The sequence below is a fragment of the Calliphora vicina genome, chromosome 4, assembly GCF_958450345.1.
Source record: "Calliphora vicina chromosome 4, idCalVici1.1, whole genome shotgun sequence".
Taxonomy (NCBI): domain Eukaryota; kingdom Metazoa; phylum Arthropoda; class Insecta; order Diptera; family Calliphoridae; genus Calliphora; species Calliphora vicina.
The window spans coordinates 117,487,837-117,508,488 of record NC_088783.1 but is presented as its reverse complement, the minus strand read 5'-3'; the positions used below and the strand labels follow the sequence as shown (position 1 = coordinate 117,508,488).

General features: G+C 25.7%; 1 protein-coding gene across 1 annotated transcript; it reads right to left on the bottom strand.

Moving 5' to 3' along the window:
- Positions 1–356: 356 nt before the first annotated feature.
- LOC135957018 (serine-rich adhesin for platelets) lies at positions 357–20,625 on the bottom strand. Its single transcript, XM_065507669.1, is given in 3 exon segments — positions 357–1,173; positions 14,452–14,637; positions 19,535–20,625. Coding segments are annotated over 3 exon segments (1,425 nt in total). The 5' UTR covers positions 20,139–20,625; the 3' UTR covers positions 357–538.
- Between the last annotated feature and the right edge of the window lie 27 nt (positions 20,626–20,652).

Genomic DNA, 20,652 nt, shown 5'->3' with positions numbered 1-20,652 from the left:
TAAACCATTACAAAAGCATAAAGTTCTGGCAACTTCCGGTTAAAGAATGATATAGTTGAGTTTAAAACCATCACTAGGGCAGTTTGCTTTAGAAACCAATAGGTTGAGGGAGTCTTTGAGGAACACAAAAAGATTTCTGTGAAGTTAGATCACTAGGGAAGTTTTCTTTAGTTTCTTTATTTTAGTATTCCACCCCAAATAAAACTCTTTTATCTTACACGTTTTTCTCTCAATATTTTTAATTGAAATGTTAATTTTCTACTAAATAAATAATGATAAATTTATAAACATACATACAAATCAAAAGTACATATTTAACATGGACTAGAGAGAATATGAATCTTAATCTAAAAAATTTGTTTTGAAACTCTGTGTTTTGTTGGGCTTATTATGCTAATAATTTTTAATTTATTTCATAAATTTCATTTAAAACTAAACATTTATTATAGTTTAAATTAATTATGATTGGTCTATGATCGGGTTTTAAAAAGCGTTCGTTTCGTTTAAGTTTTCTAAAATACAAAATTTATTTAAGAGTTCAAATTTGCTCTCTCGATAATTCCTCTATGGTTCTGGCATTGGTGAGTGTCACCCACAATGGCGACTGTATGCTGGCTAACGAATAACTGTGCTCGGCATCGAGAGAACGTGATTTGCGCATAGACGAGGCCCTTGGATTGCTTTTATGTCTCAGCGGTCGTTGTTCTCCGATACGCTTTTGCCGCTTCAAGGTAAACTGCCTTGGACTTAAGGTAGTCATGGGATATTCATGTTGTGTTTGTAAATATTTCACCTTAACTCTTTGCGTATTATCGGCTGATTTGGATTTCGAACTCAGCGTTAGGGAGGGCGAGCGAGTAGATGTTTTCAGATTTGCCGTAGAGGGCAGGGGCAGCTCGGTTGTTGTTATTGTTGTTAACGTTGAGGACAAGACTGTGGTAGTTGTATTTATAGGACTGGCTATTTTCAGGGGCATTTGCTAGCTGCTAGAGAAGGACATTTTGTAGGAATTGGTAGAGGATTCCATGGGTGATTCGGGATGTAGGATTTCCGTTTGTGTCTGCTCAACATCGCTGCAGCGTTCCTCCACCACCGTATCGAGTTCGAGCGAGGTAAAGCCCTGGCTTAGGCTTCGTTCAGGACGTAGACTGATAGCTCGCGACGATCGGTAATCTGAAAGAGAGAGAGAGGGAGAGTTTATAAAAAACTTTTGTAAACTGTTTCTTTGAAGCTAAATAAAATAGCTAAAGTCTACTTCTAGTTGTAAAAAACTATTTAAAGTTGTCATTCCACTAATTTCTAAACTTCCGACATTCTATTTTGGACACTGAATTAAACAAAATTTCTTAATTTCTGTTTCTTATTTAAAATTTCACCTTTTAACTTCATGTTCGAAATTTTGAAATTAATTTTTTGAATTTTCGAACTTTGATTTTAAGCTCTAAATTAAACAAAAATCTTTAATTAATAGAATTCTTATCAAGCTCTTTGAAAACTAAAAATTTTTAGCCCAAATTCGAAAATTCGAACTTAATTTCGAAATTTCGAACATTAAAAAAATATAAAATGAAGCTTAAAAAAATTTTTAAATCCATCCCTCCATAATTCTAAATGTTATTTGTTTAAATTTATCTGATTTTATAGAAAAAAGTTGATTTCTGAATTTTCGAACTTAATTTCGAATTTTCGAACACTAATAAAAACAGCCAAGAATGGCTTCTAATTCATTTTAAGGATGTCCTTTCTTTGTTTTAAGTAATTTTTCTTTACATTTGCAAGTAAAAAACAGCATTCTGAATTTTCGAAATCAATTTCGAATTTTCGAACATCAACAAAAATTGTTACACTCAGCTTAAAAATAAATTTCATTATGTTTTTTCTATGTTTTAGGTGTTTTTTTTTAGATTTTTAGAGTTTTTTAAAATTCGAACTTAATTTCGAATTTTCGAACATTATCAAAATCCAATTTAAAACACTATTTTCTATATTTTAATTGATTTTTATTTAAATTTCTAGGATTTTCAAGTAAAAACCAGTATTCTGAATTTTCGAAATTAATTTCGAATTTTCGAACATTAACAAAAAGTCTAAAAATGAGTTATAAAATAATTTTAGGGACTTTCTTTCTTTGTTTTACCTGTTTTTGTGGAATTTCTAGCCTTTTCTAGAAATTCGAACTTAATTTCGAATTTTCGAACATTAACAAAAAGTCTATAAAATGTTTTCTTAATCATTTTATTGATGCCCTTTCTTTGTTTTACATGTTTTCTATTTGAATTTACAAGATTTTTATGTAAAAACTTCATAATGAATTTTCGAACTTAATTTCGAATTTTCGAACACTAACAAAAATTGTAAAACTGAGCTTAAAAATAAATTCAATAATGTTCTTTCTATGTTTTAGTTATTTTTTGTTAAATTCCTATAGTTTTTGTAAATTCGAACTTAATTTCGAATTTTCGAACATTTACAAAATCGATTTAAAATGGCTAATATATAATTTAAATACTCTAGTTTCCATATTTAAATTGATTTTTGTTTAAATTTCTAGGATTTTCAAGTAAAAAACAGCTTTTTGGATTTTCGAAATTAATTTCGAATTTTCGAACATTAACAAAAAGTTTAAAAATGAGTTATAAAATAATTTTATGGATGTTCTTTCTTTTTTTAACATGTTTTGGTGGAATTTCTAGCCTTTTCTAGAAATTCGAACTTAATTTCGAATTTTCGAACATTAACAAAAAGTCTATAAAATGTTTTGTTAATCATTTTATTGATGTCTTTTCTTTGTTTTACATGTTTTCTATTTGAATTTCCAAAATTTTTAAGTAAAAAACTTCATAATGAATTTTCGAACTTGATTTCGAATTTTCGAACATTAACAAAAATTGTAAAACTGAGCTTAAAAATAAATTGTATAATGTTCTTTCAATGTTTTAGGTATTTTTCAAGTATAAAACAACATTCTGAACTTTCGAACTTAATTTCGAATTTTCGAACATTAACAAAAAGTCTGTAAAATGATTTCTTAATCATTTTATTGATGCCCTTTCTTTGTTTTACATGTTTTTTGTTTGAATTTCCAAGATTTTTAAGTAAAAACAGCATTTTTGATTTTCGAACTTGATTTCGAATTTTCGAACATTAACAAAAATTGTAAAACTGAGCTTAAAAATAAATTCAATAATGTTCTTTCTATGTTTTAGTTATTTTTTGTTAAATTCCTATAGTTTTTGTAAATTCGAACTTAATTTCGAATTTTCGAACATTTACAAAATCGATTTAAAATGGCTAATATATAATTTAAATGCTTTATTTTCCATATTTAAATTCATTTTTGTTTAAATTTATAGGATTTTCAAGTAAAAAACTGCATTTTGGATTTTCGAAATTAATTTCGAATTTTCGAACATTAACAAAAAGTCTAAAAATGAGTTATAAAATAATTTTAGGGACGTTCTTTCTTTGTTTTACCTGTTTTTGAGGAATTTCTAGCCTTTTCTAGAAATTCGAACTTAATTTCGAATTTTCGAACATTAACAAAAATTGTAAAACTGAGCTTAAAAATTTATTTAATAATGTTCTTTCTACGTTTTAGGTATTTTTCAAGTATAAAACAACATTATGAACTTTCGAACTTAATTTCGAATTTTCGAACATTAACAAAAATTGTTAAAAATCACTTTTAAATCATGTTAAGGATGTTCTTTCTTAATTTTAAGTATTTTTTGTGAGATTTCTACTGTTTTCGAAAATTCGAACTTAATTTCGAATTTCCCAAGATTTTCTAAAAATGTCAGAAAATTATTTTTAAAAGGGTTTCATGTAATTTCATGGTGTTTTTCCTTGAAAACTTTATATTATTTGTCTATATTTCACCAAGAAAACATTTTATAGTTTGTTTTTTATTTCTTTTCCAATTAAACTACCCAAATATCCTCCACTTATGCTCATCTCTATTACCCTAAACCAATCCTCAAATCAATAACAACATGCCAAAATGACAAATCGATGCAAATGCAAAAACCAATCATCATTATCGTTTAGAACAGACGAAAATGATTGAAATTGAAATGACTGAATTGTTGTTACAGCAATAAGGAACCCAAAAAAAAAACTATAAAGAAAATAAAACGACTTGTGTACGAGTATAAAAACAAAGTTTTGACTATAAAGAGAAAGTAAAAGAAAAGGAAAACAAAATAATCTTATAGAATAGAATTTTATTGAAAACAATTTAACAAAATAGCACCAAAGAATATCGAAATAGAAAATTGACAAAAAAGAATAATTGAAAAAGCTAATTTGATGTAACCAATATGGAGATAATGATGAAAACTAAACAGTGGATTTCCTGGAAAATAAAAAACACTTAAAACAATTACAACACACCCTAAAATTGTTTGTTTGACACTTTGACACTTTCTGTTAATGTTCGAAAATTCGAAATTAAGTTCGAAAATTCAAAATGCCGTTCTTTACTGGAAAATCTTTGAAATTTATATAAAAAACCAAGAAATCTCTTACTTAAAATAGTTCTTGAGCAATTTTTGCTTATTTTTGTTAATGTTCGAAAATTCGAAATTTACTTGAAAAACCAATTTATATAAAAAACATTGTTCATGAGCAATTTTTAACACTTTTTGTTTATGTTCGAAAATTCGAAATTAAGTTCGAAAATTCAGAATGCCGTTCTTTACTGGAAAAATCTTTGAAATTTATATAAAAAACCAAGAAATCTCTTACTTAAAATTGTTCGTGAGCAATTTTTGCTTATTTTTGTTAATGTTCGAAAATTCGAAATTTACTTCGAAAATTCAGAATGCAATTTTTTACTTGAAAATCTTTGAAATTTATATGAAAAACCAATTTATATAAAAAACATTGTTCATGAGCAATTTTTAACACTTTTTGTTAATGTTCGAAAATTCGAAATTAAGTTCGAAAAATCAGAATGCCGTTCTTTACTGGAAAAATCTTTGAAATTTATATAAAAAACCAAGAAATCTCTTACTTAAAATTGTTCTTGAGCAATTTTTGCTTATTTTTGTTAATGTTCGAAAATTCGAAATTAAGTTCGAAAATTCAGAATGCAATTTTTTACTTGAAAATCTTTGAAATTTATATAAAAAACCCCTATATATAAAAAACATTGTTCATGAGCAATTTTTAACACTTTTTGTTTATGTTCGAAAATTCGAAATTGAATTCGAAAATTCAGAATCTTTAACAATCTCTGAAAAGTAACTAAAATATACTCAAAACAAAGAAATCACATGCTTGAAATTATTTATGAGGCACTTTTGACACTTTTTGTTTATGTTCGAAAATTCGAAATTAAGTTCGAAAATTCAGAATGCAGTTTTTTACATGAAATTCGTTGAAATTTATATCAAAATCAGTTAACAGAAACAGATTACATCCTTAAAATTAATTATGAGTAATTTTTGACACTTTTTGCTAATGTTCGAAAATTCGAAATTGAGTTCGAAAATTCGAACTTGGCTTAAAAATTTGAAATTATTAGGGAACTTTATAAAAATTCCATAAATTAAAGTTTTTTTGTTTAAATTTCAATATAAAATCAATGTTCGAAACTTCACACCAATTTTTGAACTAAAATTTTGGTGTAAAAATTTCCAAAAATTTATTAAATTGAAGAATTTTTGTTGAGACCAGGGTTTCGAAGAACTACTAAAAGCAGTCGCATTTTACTGAATAGTTGACTTTTTACAGTCTCATGCTTAAAAAAAAGTAACTAGTTTCAGTTTTTGATCACATGGTTACTGAAAACAGTTGACTGTGCACACACATTACAACAGCAAGCAGCAATAGATTTTGTTTTTTTTCAGCAGCCAAACGAATCAGCAGCCGCCATGTTTCAGTTTTCAACTCTACCGAACTGATTACACGACTTCAGCAGCAAAAACATTTCTGTGTGTGCTGCTTACGCATTGTCAGTTTCGAGTTTTGTTTTTCGTACTACGCAGCGTAACAAAAACTGCTAGCTCGACTGAATAGTACGACTGGCTAGTTTGGCTGGTTGTATAAAATGTGTGTACAACAACACACACTTTATGAAGCTAGGTTGAATCGTATGATTTTTTGGTTTTTGTGTTTACATATCACAGAGGAAATTTAAATGTTATTATTGTTAATAGAAATAAATAGGAAATTCTTATATTTATTATATCTTAATTAAAAATACTAAAAAATAAATTTAATAAAATTATTAATTAATAAATTTAGAATAAAAAAAATTATTGATATTTTTTTATTATATTTTATATTGACTAACACAGTACAACATTTTTCAGTCCATTGCTTTGGGACTCAATTCTGACAATTGCACGTGAAAGTAGCTCCAAAAATAAGGGGCTATTTTGTCAAGTTGGCTGCCATAATAATTTAATGGCCATACGAATTTTTTTCCTCAAGGTGGATTTTTATCACTTTTTCTATATTTTAGCACGGTTATATTGAATAGTAGAAGAAAAGTACGGAACATACCTACCCGAAAAAGTTGCATCCAGTGCCTTAAAAATCGCAAAAATGAAAATTTTTACCAATTTTTCACCTTTTTTGCTCAATAACTGGATAACAAATCCAATTATGGACCGAACACCATGAAATGAGGTCGTGTGATTTGTGTTTATATGAAAGTTATTTATCATGAATTTTTCTTGAATACCATAATTTTTAACAGATTTATTCACTTTAAAGTGATTTTCGGAAGCGGGTCTTATATGGGAGCTATGAATAATTATGGACCGATCATAATAAAATTTGGTGACATGAATTTTGCATATATAAAACTTATTTGGAGCGAAATTTTGTGTAGATACATATATAAATTAAACATTTATGACCGATAAAGTCCAATTTCGGGAGGACATTTGTATGGGGGCTAGGTGAAATAATGAACCGATTTCAGCCAACATCAACAGGCTTCGTCCCTGTGCCGAGAAAATTATATGTACCAAATTTGTTTATGATCGGTCCATAATTATTCATAGCTCCCATATAAGACCCGCTTCCGAAAATCACTTTAAAGTGAATAAATCTGTTAAAAATTATGGTATACAAGAAAAATTCATGATAAATAACTTTCATATAAACACAAATCACACGACCTAATTTCATGGTGTTCGGTCCATAATTGGATTTGTAATCCAGTTATTGAGCAAAAAAGGTGAAAAATTGGTAAAAATTTTCATTTTTACGATTTTTAAGGCACTGGATGCAACTTTTTCGGGTAGGTATGTTCCGTACTTTTCTTCTACTATTCAATATATACAACTTTGCTTCAGCCACAAAAGAGATATTCCGTACGGTATACGAGATATAACCGTGCTAAAATATAGAAAAAGTGATAAAAATCCACCTTGAGGAAAAAAATTCGTATGGCCATTAAATTATTATGGCAGCCAACTTGACAAAACTAATGATACAGAAGTCCTTATTTTTGGGGCTACTTTCACGTGCAATTGTCAGAATTGAGTCCCAAAGCAATGGACTGAAAAATGTTGTACTGTGTTAGTCAATATAAAATATAATAAAAAAATATCAATAATTTTTATACCCTCCACCACCATAAGTGGTGAATGAGGGTATATATAAGTTTGTCATTCCGTGTGTAACATTGAGAAATATTCATCTGAGACCCAACAAAGTATATATATTATTGATCTTTGTGAAATTCTAAGTCGATTGAGCCATGTCCGTCTGTCTGTCCGTCTGTCTGTCTGTCTGTCTGTGTAAAACACGCTCACGTCCAAAATAGGCAAACAAAATTGGTAGACTTGCAAAAAAAATATTTATTGTTCTCCTAAGCAATTTGGTATTGAAAATCAGCAAAATCGGTTCAGTGGAACCAGAGCTATGAACCAAAATGTGAGACAATCTAAAAAAAAACATGATAATTTTAACATAGTTTTCCTTATTTGTGCAAATATATTGCAGATAATACCATAAAATTGCACACACGTTATTTTTATGTTAAAGGGACTAACTCTGGCGAAAATTATAAGAATCGGTCCATGATTTCTCCTAGCCCCCATACAAATTTCTTCCCGAAATATGGTTATTAGGACTGTAAATGCCTACAAAATTGCAGTATCCACACAAAATTCAGGAGAAAAAAGTATCGTGCTTAAAAAAATTACAACCCCAAATTTTTTGTGGATCGGCCCATATTTGACCTTAGCCCCCATATAAATTTCATTTCCGAAAATCACTTAAATAAGCATAAATGTCTTATAAATATCGCTATTAAGTTGAAATTCGACATAAATAATCCCCATATATACCAAAATCGTTGAACCTAATTCTATGAAGATCGGCCAATAATTGGTTATAGCTCTCATATAAGAACCACTTCCGAAAAACACAATAACCTACTTAAATATCTAAAAAATATCAATATCAAAACAAAATTTTACATAGATCCATAGTTTATACTTAGAAATCATAGTACAGGATTTTGTGAATATCGGTCCATATTTGACCATAGCTCCCATATAAGGTCCACTTCCGAAAATCAGTTAAGTACTCATAAATCTCTTATAAATATCTATATCGTGCTAAAATTCGACAAAAATAATACTCATATACATAGAAATCACTGTACTAAATTGTATGCAGATTGGCCGATAATTGGTCATAACTCCCCTATAAGGCCTATTTCCGAAAAAGATATTATCCTTAAAAAATATTTAAAACATATCGATATCAAAATGAAATAACGCACAGGTCAGTAATTTGTATCCAGTAATCATACTTCTGAATTTTTTGAATATCGGTCCATATTTAGCCATAGCTCCCATATAAGGTCCACTCCCGAAAATCACTAAAATCCCAATAAATTTGTTACAAATATAGATATCAGGTTGAAATTCGAAACAAATTTATTCAATATGTACAAAAATCGATGTACCAAATTTTATGCTGATAGGCCCATAATTATTCATAGCCTCCATATAAGAACCACTTCAGGAAAACAAATTAACCTGAACAAATATCCAAAAAAATGTATACTGAACTAAAATTTTACACCGATCAATAATTTGTATCCAAGAATCGTACTAGAAGATTTTTTAAATATTGGTCCATAATTCGGCATAGCTCCCATATAAGGTCCACTCTTGTTAATAGCGTTGTTTATATGAAATTCTACAAAAATAGCTCTCAAATACTTAGGACCATAATAGGTCATAGCTTACATATATTAAACCAAAATAGTACACAGATCAGTAATTTGTATTCAAAAATCATAATACTGAATTTTGTGAATATTGGTCCATAATTGGCCACAGCTCTCATATAAATACATAACAGGCACGTTCAAATATTTTATGACAATCGAATCATAATAGGTCATAGCTCCCACATAAGTCCCACAACCAAATATTTTGAAATTTGTCTAAATATATTTGTATACCCTTTTTTATACTCTGTATCTTCACTTGAGGTTAAAAGGGAAAAATGTTGATCCAAACGTATTAACTAATTATTAAGTATATATTGTTAAATTTCATACGTTCTAATAGGAATTTCAGTTATAAATTGCTGAATTAGATACAATTTTTTGTACATTTGAAATAAAATATCTTCTGCGTAAACTAGTCTTTCTAACAATTGTTATATTATTTCAGTTTTTATACCATCATATTTAGGTGGAGGGTATTTAAGATTCGGCACGGCCGAATATAGTACTCTTACTTGTTTATTCTAAATTTATTAATTAATAATTTTATTAAATTTATTTTTTAGTATTTTTAATTAAGATATAATAAATATAAGAATTTCCTATTTATTTCTATTAACAATAATAACATTTAAATTTCCTCTGTGATATGTAAACACAAAAACCAAAAAATCATACGATTCAACCTAGCTTCATAAAGTGTGTGTTGTTGTACACACATTTTATACAACCAGCCAAACTAGCCAGTCGTACTATTCAGTCGAGCTAGCAGTTTTTGTTACGCTGCGTAGTACGAAAAACAAAACTCGAAACTGACAATGCGTAAGCAGCACACACAGAAATGTTTTTGCTGCTGAAGTCGTGTAATCAGTTCGGTAGAGTTGAAAACTGAAACATGGCGGCTGCTGATTCGTTTGGCTGCTGGAAAAAAACAAAATCGATTGCTGCTTGCTGTTGTAATGTGTGTGCACAGTCAACTGTTTTCAGTAAGCAAATTGTTGAAATTGAAGACTTAAACTTTTTTCAGTTCAGTCGTTACATGAGGCTATTTATTTTGGTGCTGAATATTAAACCCTGGTTGAGACTATTTATAAGGATCATTTAAAAAGTTCAGAAAATAAATTTTAGACCGTTTTCTTTCATTATTTATAGATGTTGAGAAATTTTTCCAAAAAAATGCATGATTCTGAATTTTCGAACTTAGATTTTTTACTCAAAATTAAGCTTAAATGGTTAATTTGTGTAATTTTTATGAAGCTCGTTTAAAATAAGTAATTTTTAAGTGATTTTCGAAAATTCGAACTTAATTTCGAATTTTCGAACATTGGCTAAAAAGTTCAAAAATGAAATTTCAAAGTGTGTTCCATGAAAATTATTTATAATTTTTGGATTTTGGTAAGATTTTCAGTAAATTTGCTGCATTTTAAAATTTCGAACTTAATTTCGAATTTTCGAACATTAGCTAAAAAGGTCAGAAAATAAATTTCAAAATGTTTTCTAGCTAAGTTTTTGGATTCTGGAAAGATTTTCAGTAAAATTCTTCATTTTCAAATTTCGAACTTAATTTCGAATTTTCGAACATTGGCTAAAAAGTTCAGAAAACCATTTTTAAAATATTTTCTATCCAAATTTTTGGATTTTGTGAAAATTTGCATGAAAAATGCGGCATTTAAAATTTTCGAACTTAATTTCGAATTTTCGAACATTGGTTAAAAAGTTCAGAAAATACATTTTAAAATGTTTTCTATCCAAATTTTTGGATTTTGTGAAAATTTGCATGAAAAATGCGGCATTTTAGATTTTCGAACTTAATTTAGAATTTTCGAACATTTGCTAAAAAGTTCAAAAATTAAATTTCAAAATGTTTTCTATGAAAATTATTTATAATTTTTGGATTTTGGAAAGATTTTCAGTAAATTTGCTGCATTTTAAAATTTCGAATTTTCGAACATTGGTTAAAAAGTTCAGAAAATCATTTTTAAAATATTTTCTATCCAAATTTTTGGATTTTGTGAACATTTGCATGAAAAATGCGACATTTTATATTTTCGAATTTTCGAACATTGATTAAAAAGTTCAGAAAATAATTTTTAAAATATTTTCCAGCCAAATTTTTGGATTTTGTGAAAATTTTTATGAAAAATGCCACATTTTATATTTTCGAACTTAATTTCGAATTTTCGAACATTGGTTAAAAAGTTCAGAAAATCATTTTTAAAATATTTTCTATCCAAATTTTTGGATTTTGTGAAAATTTGCATGAAAAATGCGGCATTTTAGATTTTCGAACTTAATTTCGAATTTTCGAACATTGGCTAAAAAGTTCAGAAAATCATTTTTAAAATATTTTCTATCCAAATTTTTAGATTTTGTGAAAATTTTCATGAAAAATGCGGCATTTTAAATATTTTCTATCCAAATTTTTGGATTTTGTGAAAATTTGCATGAAAAATGCGGCATTTAAAATTTTCGAACTTAATTTCGAATTTTCGAACATTAGCTAAAAAGTTCAGAAAATAAGTTTTAAAATATTTTCTAACAAAATTATTAATAATTTTTGGATTTTGGAAAGAATTGCAGTAAATTGTTGCATTTAAAATTTTCGAACTTAATTTCGAATTTTAGATTTTTTCCTAAAAATTTTACCAAATGATTGTTTAACGCTTTCCTTGAAATTTTAAAAAACAATTGTGTTTTAAAATGATTTTATTGTGTATAAAAGGTTAAAACCACTGTGCCGACTTCATCTCATTTATGATTGTGCTGCCAACAGGAAATAAAACTTCATAAATTCCTGGCTGTCATGAGCAATTTTTTTCACTTGTGCATAGATAATCATGATAATAAGTGTGAAAGATAGCCATTATCCAAAAACAAAATGAATGAACAAGTAGAAAAAAGTTATAAGGCAGCATTAATAATATAAATTAATAAAAAAATGGAAAGAAAATTACAATGAAAAGAAAGTACAACAAACTAAAAAGAAATTCTAAATGGTTTTGAAACAAGTTAAGCCTTAAAGTAGGCTTTAAAATAGTTTAAATTTTTAAATTTCCTTTAAAATTATTACCAGCCTTAATATATACTCTATTTTTCAACTCATTATTTTATAAATAATGTTTTTATTTCCAAGAAAACTTTATCTCTACATTATTATTGTAAGTCCTAAATAATAATTGTGCCATATTTCAAATAAATTACTCTCATAAGTATGCTATTATAATGTTTATGTAAATAAATTGCTAGCTACCACACATGTTTATTATTAAAATTAATAAACAGACATTTTACAAAAAAACAAATTAAAGAATTTTAAGCTTAACAGAAAAAATAGTAGAAAAATTAAATAAATCAATCATTAGTATAATGAATTCTCATGCTTCTACACCGTAGCCAAGGTTTTTGGGCTTGAATTTAATGAAACAACCTAAAAGTATGCTTTATTTTTTTGTGCTCAAACAATCAACACAATATGCTTATAAAGTATGCTTGAAATTCAATGCAAATGAAATAAATTAATTGTAAAATTTTTTTTTTTGATGTTGTTGATGTGCTGGGAAAAAATAAAAGAGGAATTAAAATGAAAATACATGTTTGCCTAAAAATAGGCTTTAAATTAATTATAAATATTAAAATGAAAAGGAATTTAATATGCTATTTTATATAAATTAAATTTAAAAGAGAAAAATCTGTTAATTATTTAATAAAACAAATAAATTTGATTATTATTAAGTAATTTAATTTTGATAAAGGTAATTTTTATTTAAAATTTAAGAAAACTTGTAAATAATCTCAAAACTATAAAAAAAAATTCTAAAAAAAAATTAATAGCATTCCATAAATTAATGATATAGTTTAGTAATTAAATTCTATTATATTATTTCAACTTAAAATTGGATTTTTTGTTTAAAATAAAAAAAAAATTCAACATAACCCAAAAATTTTCCACATAACCTCCAAAAAAATTTTCTAAATATTATTTTAAATTCATCAAAATCGGTAGTATGTAATAGTTTAAAGCAATTATTAAATGATTTAGGTTTAAAAATTAAGCTTTTCCTTTTAAAATATGACAAAATTCAACATAACCTAAAAATTTTCCATATAACCTCAAAAATATTTTTCTAAATATCAATTTAATTCAATCAAAACCAAAATAATTGTATAGACTAATCAATTATTGAATGATTTATGTTTTAAAAATGGAATTTTTCCTTTTAAAAATTTAAAAAAATCATCTAACCTCAAAAATTAATTTTTTATTTGTTGACAAATTCTATTAAAATTAGTTGCATTTAATAGCTTAAATAAATTATTGTTTGATTTAAATTTCAAAAATTAATTTTCCTTTCAAATATAAGAAAAAACTCAACATAACCTCAAAATTTTCCATTAACCTCAAAATATTTTTCTTTATTTTTTGCTAAATTCTATCAGAATTAGTTGCATTTAATAGCTTAGAAAAATATTGAATGATTTAAGCTTCAAAATTTAATTTTTCTTTTCAAAATAAGATAAAATTCAACATATTCACAAAATTTTCAACATAACCTGAAATTTTTTTTTAAAAATCCATTTAAATCTATTAAAAACTGAAAAAATTTACAGATATAAGAAATTTATTAATTATTTAAGTTTCAAAAATCAATGTTTCCCTTTAAATAATAAAAAAAATCGTTATAACCTCAAAATTTTCCACATAACCTTAAAAATATTTTTTTAAAAATCCATTTAAATCTATTAAAAAATTAAAAAAATTACAGATTAAAGAAATTACTTAATGATTTAAGTTTCAAAAATAATATTTTCCCTTTAAAATAAGAACAAAATCGTTAAAATCTCAAAAATTTCCACATAACCTCAAAAATATGTTGCTAAATATCAAACAAATTCTAATAAAATTTAAAGCATGCAATAGTTTAATGAAATTATAAAATGATTTAAGTTTTGAAATTTGTAATTTTCCTTTGTAAATATGAAATTATAAAAAAAAATCAGAAAATGTTCAAAAATATTTTTTAATTTAAAAAAAATCTAAAAATCTAATTGAAAGCTTAATTTTAATGCAATTACTTTATGATTAGTTAATGAAAAAGACCTCTAACATATGTTGCTATCAAATTAATTGATGTTTCTTTATCATAAATAAGTTTCATTCCTAAATAAGTTTCATTCTTTAAAAAAAAGTTCTTCATTCAATAACATTCCAAAAAAACAAAACAATACATTACAACACTCAAACTCACTAAGCCTATGTATTGGACTAAATCTGACCAGGCTAACAGCATGGTCCTGCATATCATAGTTGCGTCTGCGATCACGTTCTCTCGCCAGCTTGGCGCGATGTCTTAAACAGCAGATGACAATAAATGCCAATATGGGGAAACCGAAAATGCACGATACTATGGGTATCACAATGGATTCGGGTGAAACTGTAAATAAAAGAAAATAAATATAATTAGTACAATAATTGAGCATCTAAAAGTAGGCTATAGTATTAAACATATTAAATATTTATTATAAATGTAAATTTGTACAATTTGTTTCTTCTTTAGTATTTAATGAGGTTTAAATAAACTTTTTCTTAGAATGTTTAAATAACGTTTTAATATGTATTTTTTATATTATTTAAATTAATTAGCCTAAAAGTATACTCTACTTTTTCTATTCTTTATTTAAAATAATTAGCCTTTTTTAAGGAGTTTTTCTTTTGAATTTGCATCCTAAAAGTATACTCTACTTTCTCTATTGTTTAATATTTTATATATACAATCATTAAATATAATTTAGTTCCAGTGGTTCTCGTTTACGAGTATTCCTTTAATATTTTTTGTCCGGATACTTGTTAAATTATGTCGAGCAAAAACACACAAAGCAAAATCTTTTATAAATAAATAAATTTTGCTTTCTTAATTTGCTTTATTTTTATGTGTATAAATATAAGTATTTTCCTTTTAATATTTTATATTTATTTATAAAGAAAAATATAATTCAGTTGGGCTTTTGTTTCTGTTGTAGTTGTAAAAAATTTATTTACCCAAAAAAAAAAACAAAGAAGAAAGTTTATAACAAAATTTAATAAAGAAAGGATTTCGTTTTCGTGCTTTGAAAAAGGACCTACATTTTTCTTATTTTTAAAGGAAAAGCACCTTTTTTAAACCTAAATCATTTAAAAAATTCTTAATCCTGATTTTAATAGAATTAATTCTATATTAAAAAAATATTTTTGTTATTTTGACATTACAAATGAATTTTACGTGTTTTAAAAGCAAAATCAAATTTTTTAAACCCAAATCAATTAATAATGTCTTTAAACTATAGCATAATCCTGATTTTAATAGAATTAGTTGCATTTTAAAAAAAATATTTTTGAGGTTATGCCACAAATTGTCAGTTTTTGTGAAAATTTTCTTATTTAGAAAGCAAAAATTTAGTTTTTAAGCTTAAATTCTTTAATATTGATCTTAATGCTACCAAATACTTTCAATTTCGTTAGGATTACTATGATTTTTAGAAAAATATTTTTGAGGTTATTTAGAAAATTTAGACATTATAATGATTTTTTAAGTATTTTAACAAGAAAAACTTATTTTTTAATTTAAATCATTTAAAAATTTCATTAAGCTACAAAATGCTACTGCTTTTTTTAGATTCAGTTGGATATTAAGAAAAATATTTTTGAGGTTATGTTGGAAATTTTTAAATTGTGTAAAGTTTTTCATATTTTTAAAGGAAATTTTACTTTCTAAGCTTAAATTATATCATAATTTTTGTGAATCTATTAAATTCTATTGATTTTGATAGAATTGGTATGATATTTTGAAAAATATGTTTGAGGTTATGTGGAAATTTTAGAGGTTATAACGAATTTTTTCTTATTTTAAAAGGAAAAATTTATTTTTGAAACTTAAATCATTAAATAATTTCTTTAATATATAAATTTTTCTTGTTTTGGATAGGATTAGATGGATTTTAAAAAAATATTTTTGAGGTTATATTGCAAATTTTGTGAATATGTTGAATTTTGTCATATTTTAAAAGGAAAATCAGATTTTTAAAACCTAAATCTTTTAACAATTCCATTAATCTATAAAATAGTACTAATTTTGATAGAATTAGTTTGATTTTTAGAAAAATATTTTTGAGGTTATGTGAAAATTTTTAGGTTATGTTGAATTTTTTCTTGTTTTGAAAGGAAAAATTAAAATTTTAAACTTAAATCATTTACTAATTTCTTTAAACTATTGAATGCTTTTGATTTTGATAGAATTAGCTTGTTATTTAGAAAAATATTTTTGAGGTTATGTTGAAATTTTTTAAATTATGTTAAATTTTTCATATTTTTAAAGGAAATTTTACTTTTTAAGCTTAAATCATATTATAATTTTTGTGAATCTATTAAATTCTACTGATGTTGATAGAATTGATATGATATTTTGAAAAATATGTTTGAGGTTATATTGAAATTGTTAAATTTTTCATATTTTTAAAGGAAATTTTACTTTTTAAGCTTAAATCATATCATAACTTTTTTGAATCTATTAAATGCTACTGATTTTGATAGAATTGGTTTGATATTTTGGAAAGCAAATTTTTGTTATGTTTCAAAATTGTAACTTAGGACATTTTAACATAACTGTTAAAACCTGAATTCATATTCAGTGTTTGCTTAAGCAAACATACAATTATGTTTAATACAACCAAACACTAAGGCATTTAAATATATAAAACTACATATACGTAAGATTACACGTACACATACAACCCCCTCCCACCCCTAGTAAACAAACAAATTATTCTTTAGGGTACATTCCATTCCTTACATTTATTTATACATATTCATCTTTATGTTTATTTCCATTTGCAGTCGTATACATGTTTCTGTCATAAATACTTCATCATCATAAATAATCATACAAAAAAATAATAATAAAAAAAAAACGGAAAATGATGTTGATGATAATAATGTTGATGAATTAAAATAATGTAAATAAATTTATACTTATGAATTTACATTTTCATTACATATTTGCTTTTTGAGTAATTTTAATGATGGACCTTAGAATGGTTTATCTCCGGGACAACTAATCGTAACTTAGGATAAAGGAAAAAAAATTAATTTAAATAATATTAACGGGTTGTAGACTGTAGCACGATTTTTGAAAGTTTAAAATTAAAAATAATTAGCCAACACGTTAAAATTCCCTAAACCCTTTAAAAATTCTAAGAGTTTTAGTGGCAACCCAGTGCGGCCATTTTTATTTACAATATAATGACAACCAAATCACACACACAGCAACTAACACTTTCTTACAAATCTAAAAATAGTGTTTACATTAAAATGTAAACAAACAAACAAAAACAGTTTTACAATCACACACACTCCCATTGGGGGAGTATGTTGCTTTTATAATGAGTGTGAGTGAATATGTCTACAGAGAGAGACCTTTTATCCTCAGGAGATTTAACTGTAAAAGCATCACTAACAATAACATCACAAACACACAAAGAAGAAGAAAAGAATAACACAACAAATTAAAGTAAAACAAAGCAAGGCAATAAGTTAAAGGTCAAAATTTGTTATTTTTGTACCAGAGCACACACAAACACACACATTTAAAGTAACTAATCATGGTGAGTTAATCAAAAATTCATATGTATAAACATATCGCCATCTAAAATGCAAAACATCGTAACAGCAAAAATAGCAAACTCTAATAATTGACTGATAATAATGAATAGCTTAACAAATAATAAAGAAGATGCTAAATCTTTGTGTGAAAATGTGTTTGTCATTCTATTTACAGATCAAATATTATAAATTAATTTTATTTTTATTTTGGAATGATGTTACATTGTTTTTCATTTTATGTGACGATATTGTAGATTTAGTTTAATACATAAAACACATGTTAGTTATATTTAGTTACAGTTATTTATCTTAATGTCACCAAAATAAAGGTCATTTAAGACAAATACTAATGCTTACATATATGAATAAATGATGTGTTTTGTATGTATGATTAATGAGATGAAAATACGTCATTGTTATACATATATAGAGTAATCAAAGCATAATTGTTTTGCTTTAATTATTGAAATATTTCTTAAATGTTAATAAAGTTATTAAACACAAAGAAAATCTCATTTTTTAAACCTAAATCATTAAATAATTTATATAAACTATTATATAAATCTGATTTTAATAGATTTAAATGGATTTTTAGAAAAATATTTTTGAGGTTATGTTGAAAATTTTGTTATTATATTGAATTTTATCATATTTGGAAATAAAAAACTCAGTTTTTAAGCTTAAATCATATAATAATTTGTTTAATCTATAAAATACTTTAAATTTTGGTAGATTTAAATGTATTTTTAGAAAATTATTTTTGAGGTTATGTTGAAAATGTTGATATTATAATGAATTTTGTATTATTTTAAAGAAAAACTAGTTTTTTAATCTCAAAATCATTAATAATTTCTTTAAGCTATAAAATACAATGGTTTTTGATAGATTTAATTAGATTTTTAGAAAATTAATTTTGAGGTTATGTTGAACATTTTTAACATTATGTTGAATTTTGTGATATTTTAAAATGAAAAGCTAAGTTTTCAAGCTTAAATGATGTAATAATTTCTTTAGACTATTACCTAATCTAATTTTGATAGATTTAAATGGATTTTTAGAAAAATATTTTTGAGGTTATGTTGAAAATTTTGATATTATAATGAATTTTGTATTATTTTAAAGAAAAAATAGTTTTTTAAGTTTAAATCATTTAATAAATTATTTAAGCTATAAAATACTTTGGATTTTAATAGATTTAAAGGGATTTTTAGAAAACTATTTTTGAGGTTATGATGAAAATGTTGAATTTTGTCATATTTTAATACAAAAAACTAGTTTTTTAAGCTTCAATCATTTAATAATTTCTTTAAGCTATAAAATACTTTGGATTTTGATAGAATTAATTGGATTTTTAGAAAATTAATTTTAGGTTATGTTGAAAATTTTGACATTATGTTAAATTTTGTCATATTTTAATACAAAAAACTAAATTTTTAAATTTAAATCATTTAATAATTTCTTTAGGCTATAAAATACTTTAAATTTTGATAGATTTAAATGGATTTTCAGAAAAATATTTTTGAGGTTATGTTGAATTTTTCAGCACAAAAGCCGTTTTTAAGCTAGAAAAGTTAATTTTAAAGAGAGAAGCCTTAGAGAAACTGACTTTCTTTTTGAATAACAATAATTTTTTCTTTAGAAATTGTATCCCTGTCTTAATAAACATTCATTTAAATTTATTACCACCTTCAACTTACCTGTGGGATAAACAATTATTGTAGTGGCACGATTTTTATTTCCGGCTATAAAAGTTGCCACCGTTTGGGCGGTTGGAAAGGCAGTTGTTGTTTCCAAATGATGGCTGCCATTCGATAATGAGGATACAGCCATATCGGCAGCAGCAGCATAACTGCCAAAACCATTCGCCTGCTCAACAACACTGCCGCCACTATCACCACCTCCCACCGTTTTGCCACCTATAAGACCATCATAAACCCCAGCTGTTAAAGCCTGGGTGGAAGCGGAAGAGGTGGAGGAGTAGGACGAGGAGGAAGCTGGTGCCGAGTTAGACAAAGTTGAGGAATATTGAGCTGTATAATCACTTAGATTTGTTTTAGCCACGTTGGCTAAAGTTTTATTGAAAAAATTCTTGATGCTGCTGGTATTAAATGGTACAGTTGGAAAGGAATTGGTGGCGGTTGAAGAAATATCCTTAGTTGTCGTATTTGTCGTAGAAGTATTTGAAAATAAGGCAGATTGATGATGTTTTGTTTGCTGTTGTTGTTGTTGTTTTGTAGCCAGACTTTTATTTGTGTTTATAGCGTCATCCATTGTTGATGTGGTTATGGGTGGTGGCAGCATTATTTATTTTCCTACTCTACTCTTTCTTCTTCTTGTAGTTTACTGTTTCTATATAATAATAACAATAATAATGTTTGTGCTGTTACTCTTCGTTGTTTTTGTTTTTATTTTTGAGAGATTATGTTGATGCCGTTATTATTATTATTATAGTAGTTGTTGTTGTTGTTATTACTGTGTTAGCTGTATCGTTTTATTGTTTTTTTCTTTTGATATATTGTCGTTGCATTTGTATTGATTTATATTGACATTTGTTTGGTTTTCATTTTCCTCTTATTTTCCATTATTCAGCACTAATGTTTTTTGTTGTTGTTCATTTTTTTTATATTTTATTTCATTTTAAATGTCATATTTTAGGATTTACTGTTGATTTTTATGTTTGTGCTTGTAGTCATTGGTGTATTTTAAGGATTTAAGCTTGGATTTTTTTATGATTTGTTTATTTTATTGTTGTGTTTTTATAATTAAATTTATATGGAAACAATTGTAAAGGAGTTAGTTTATTAGTGGAACACAC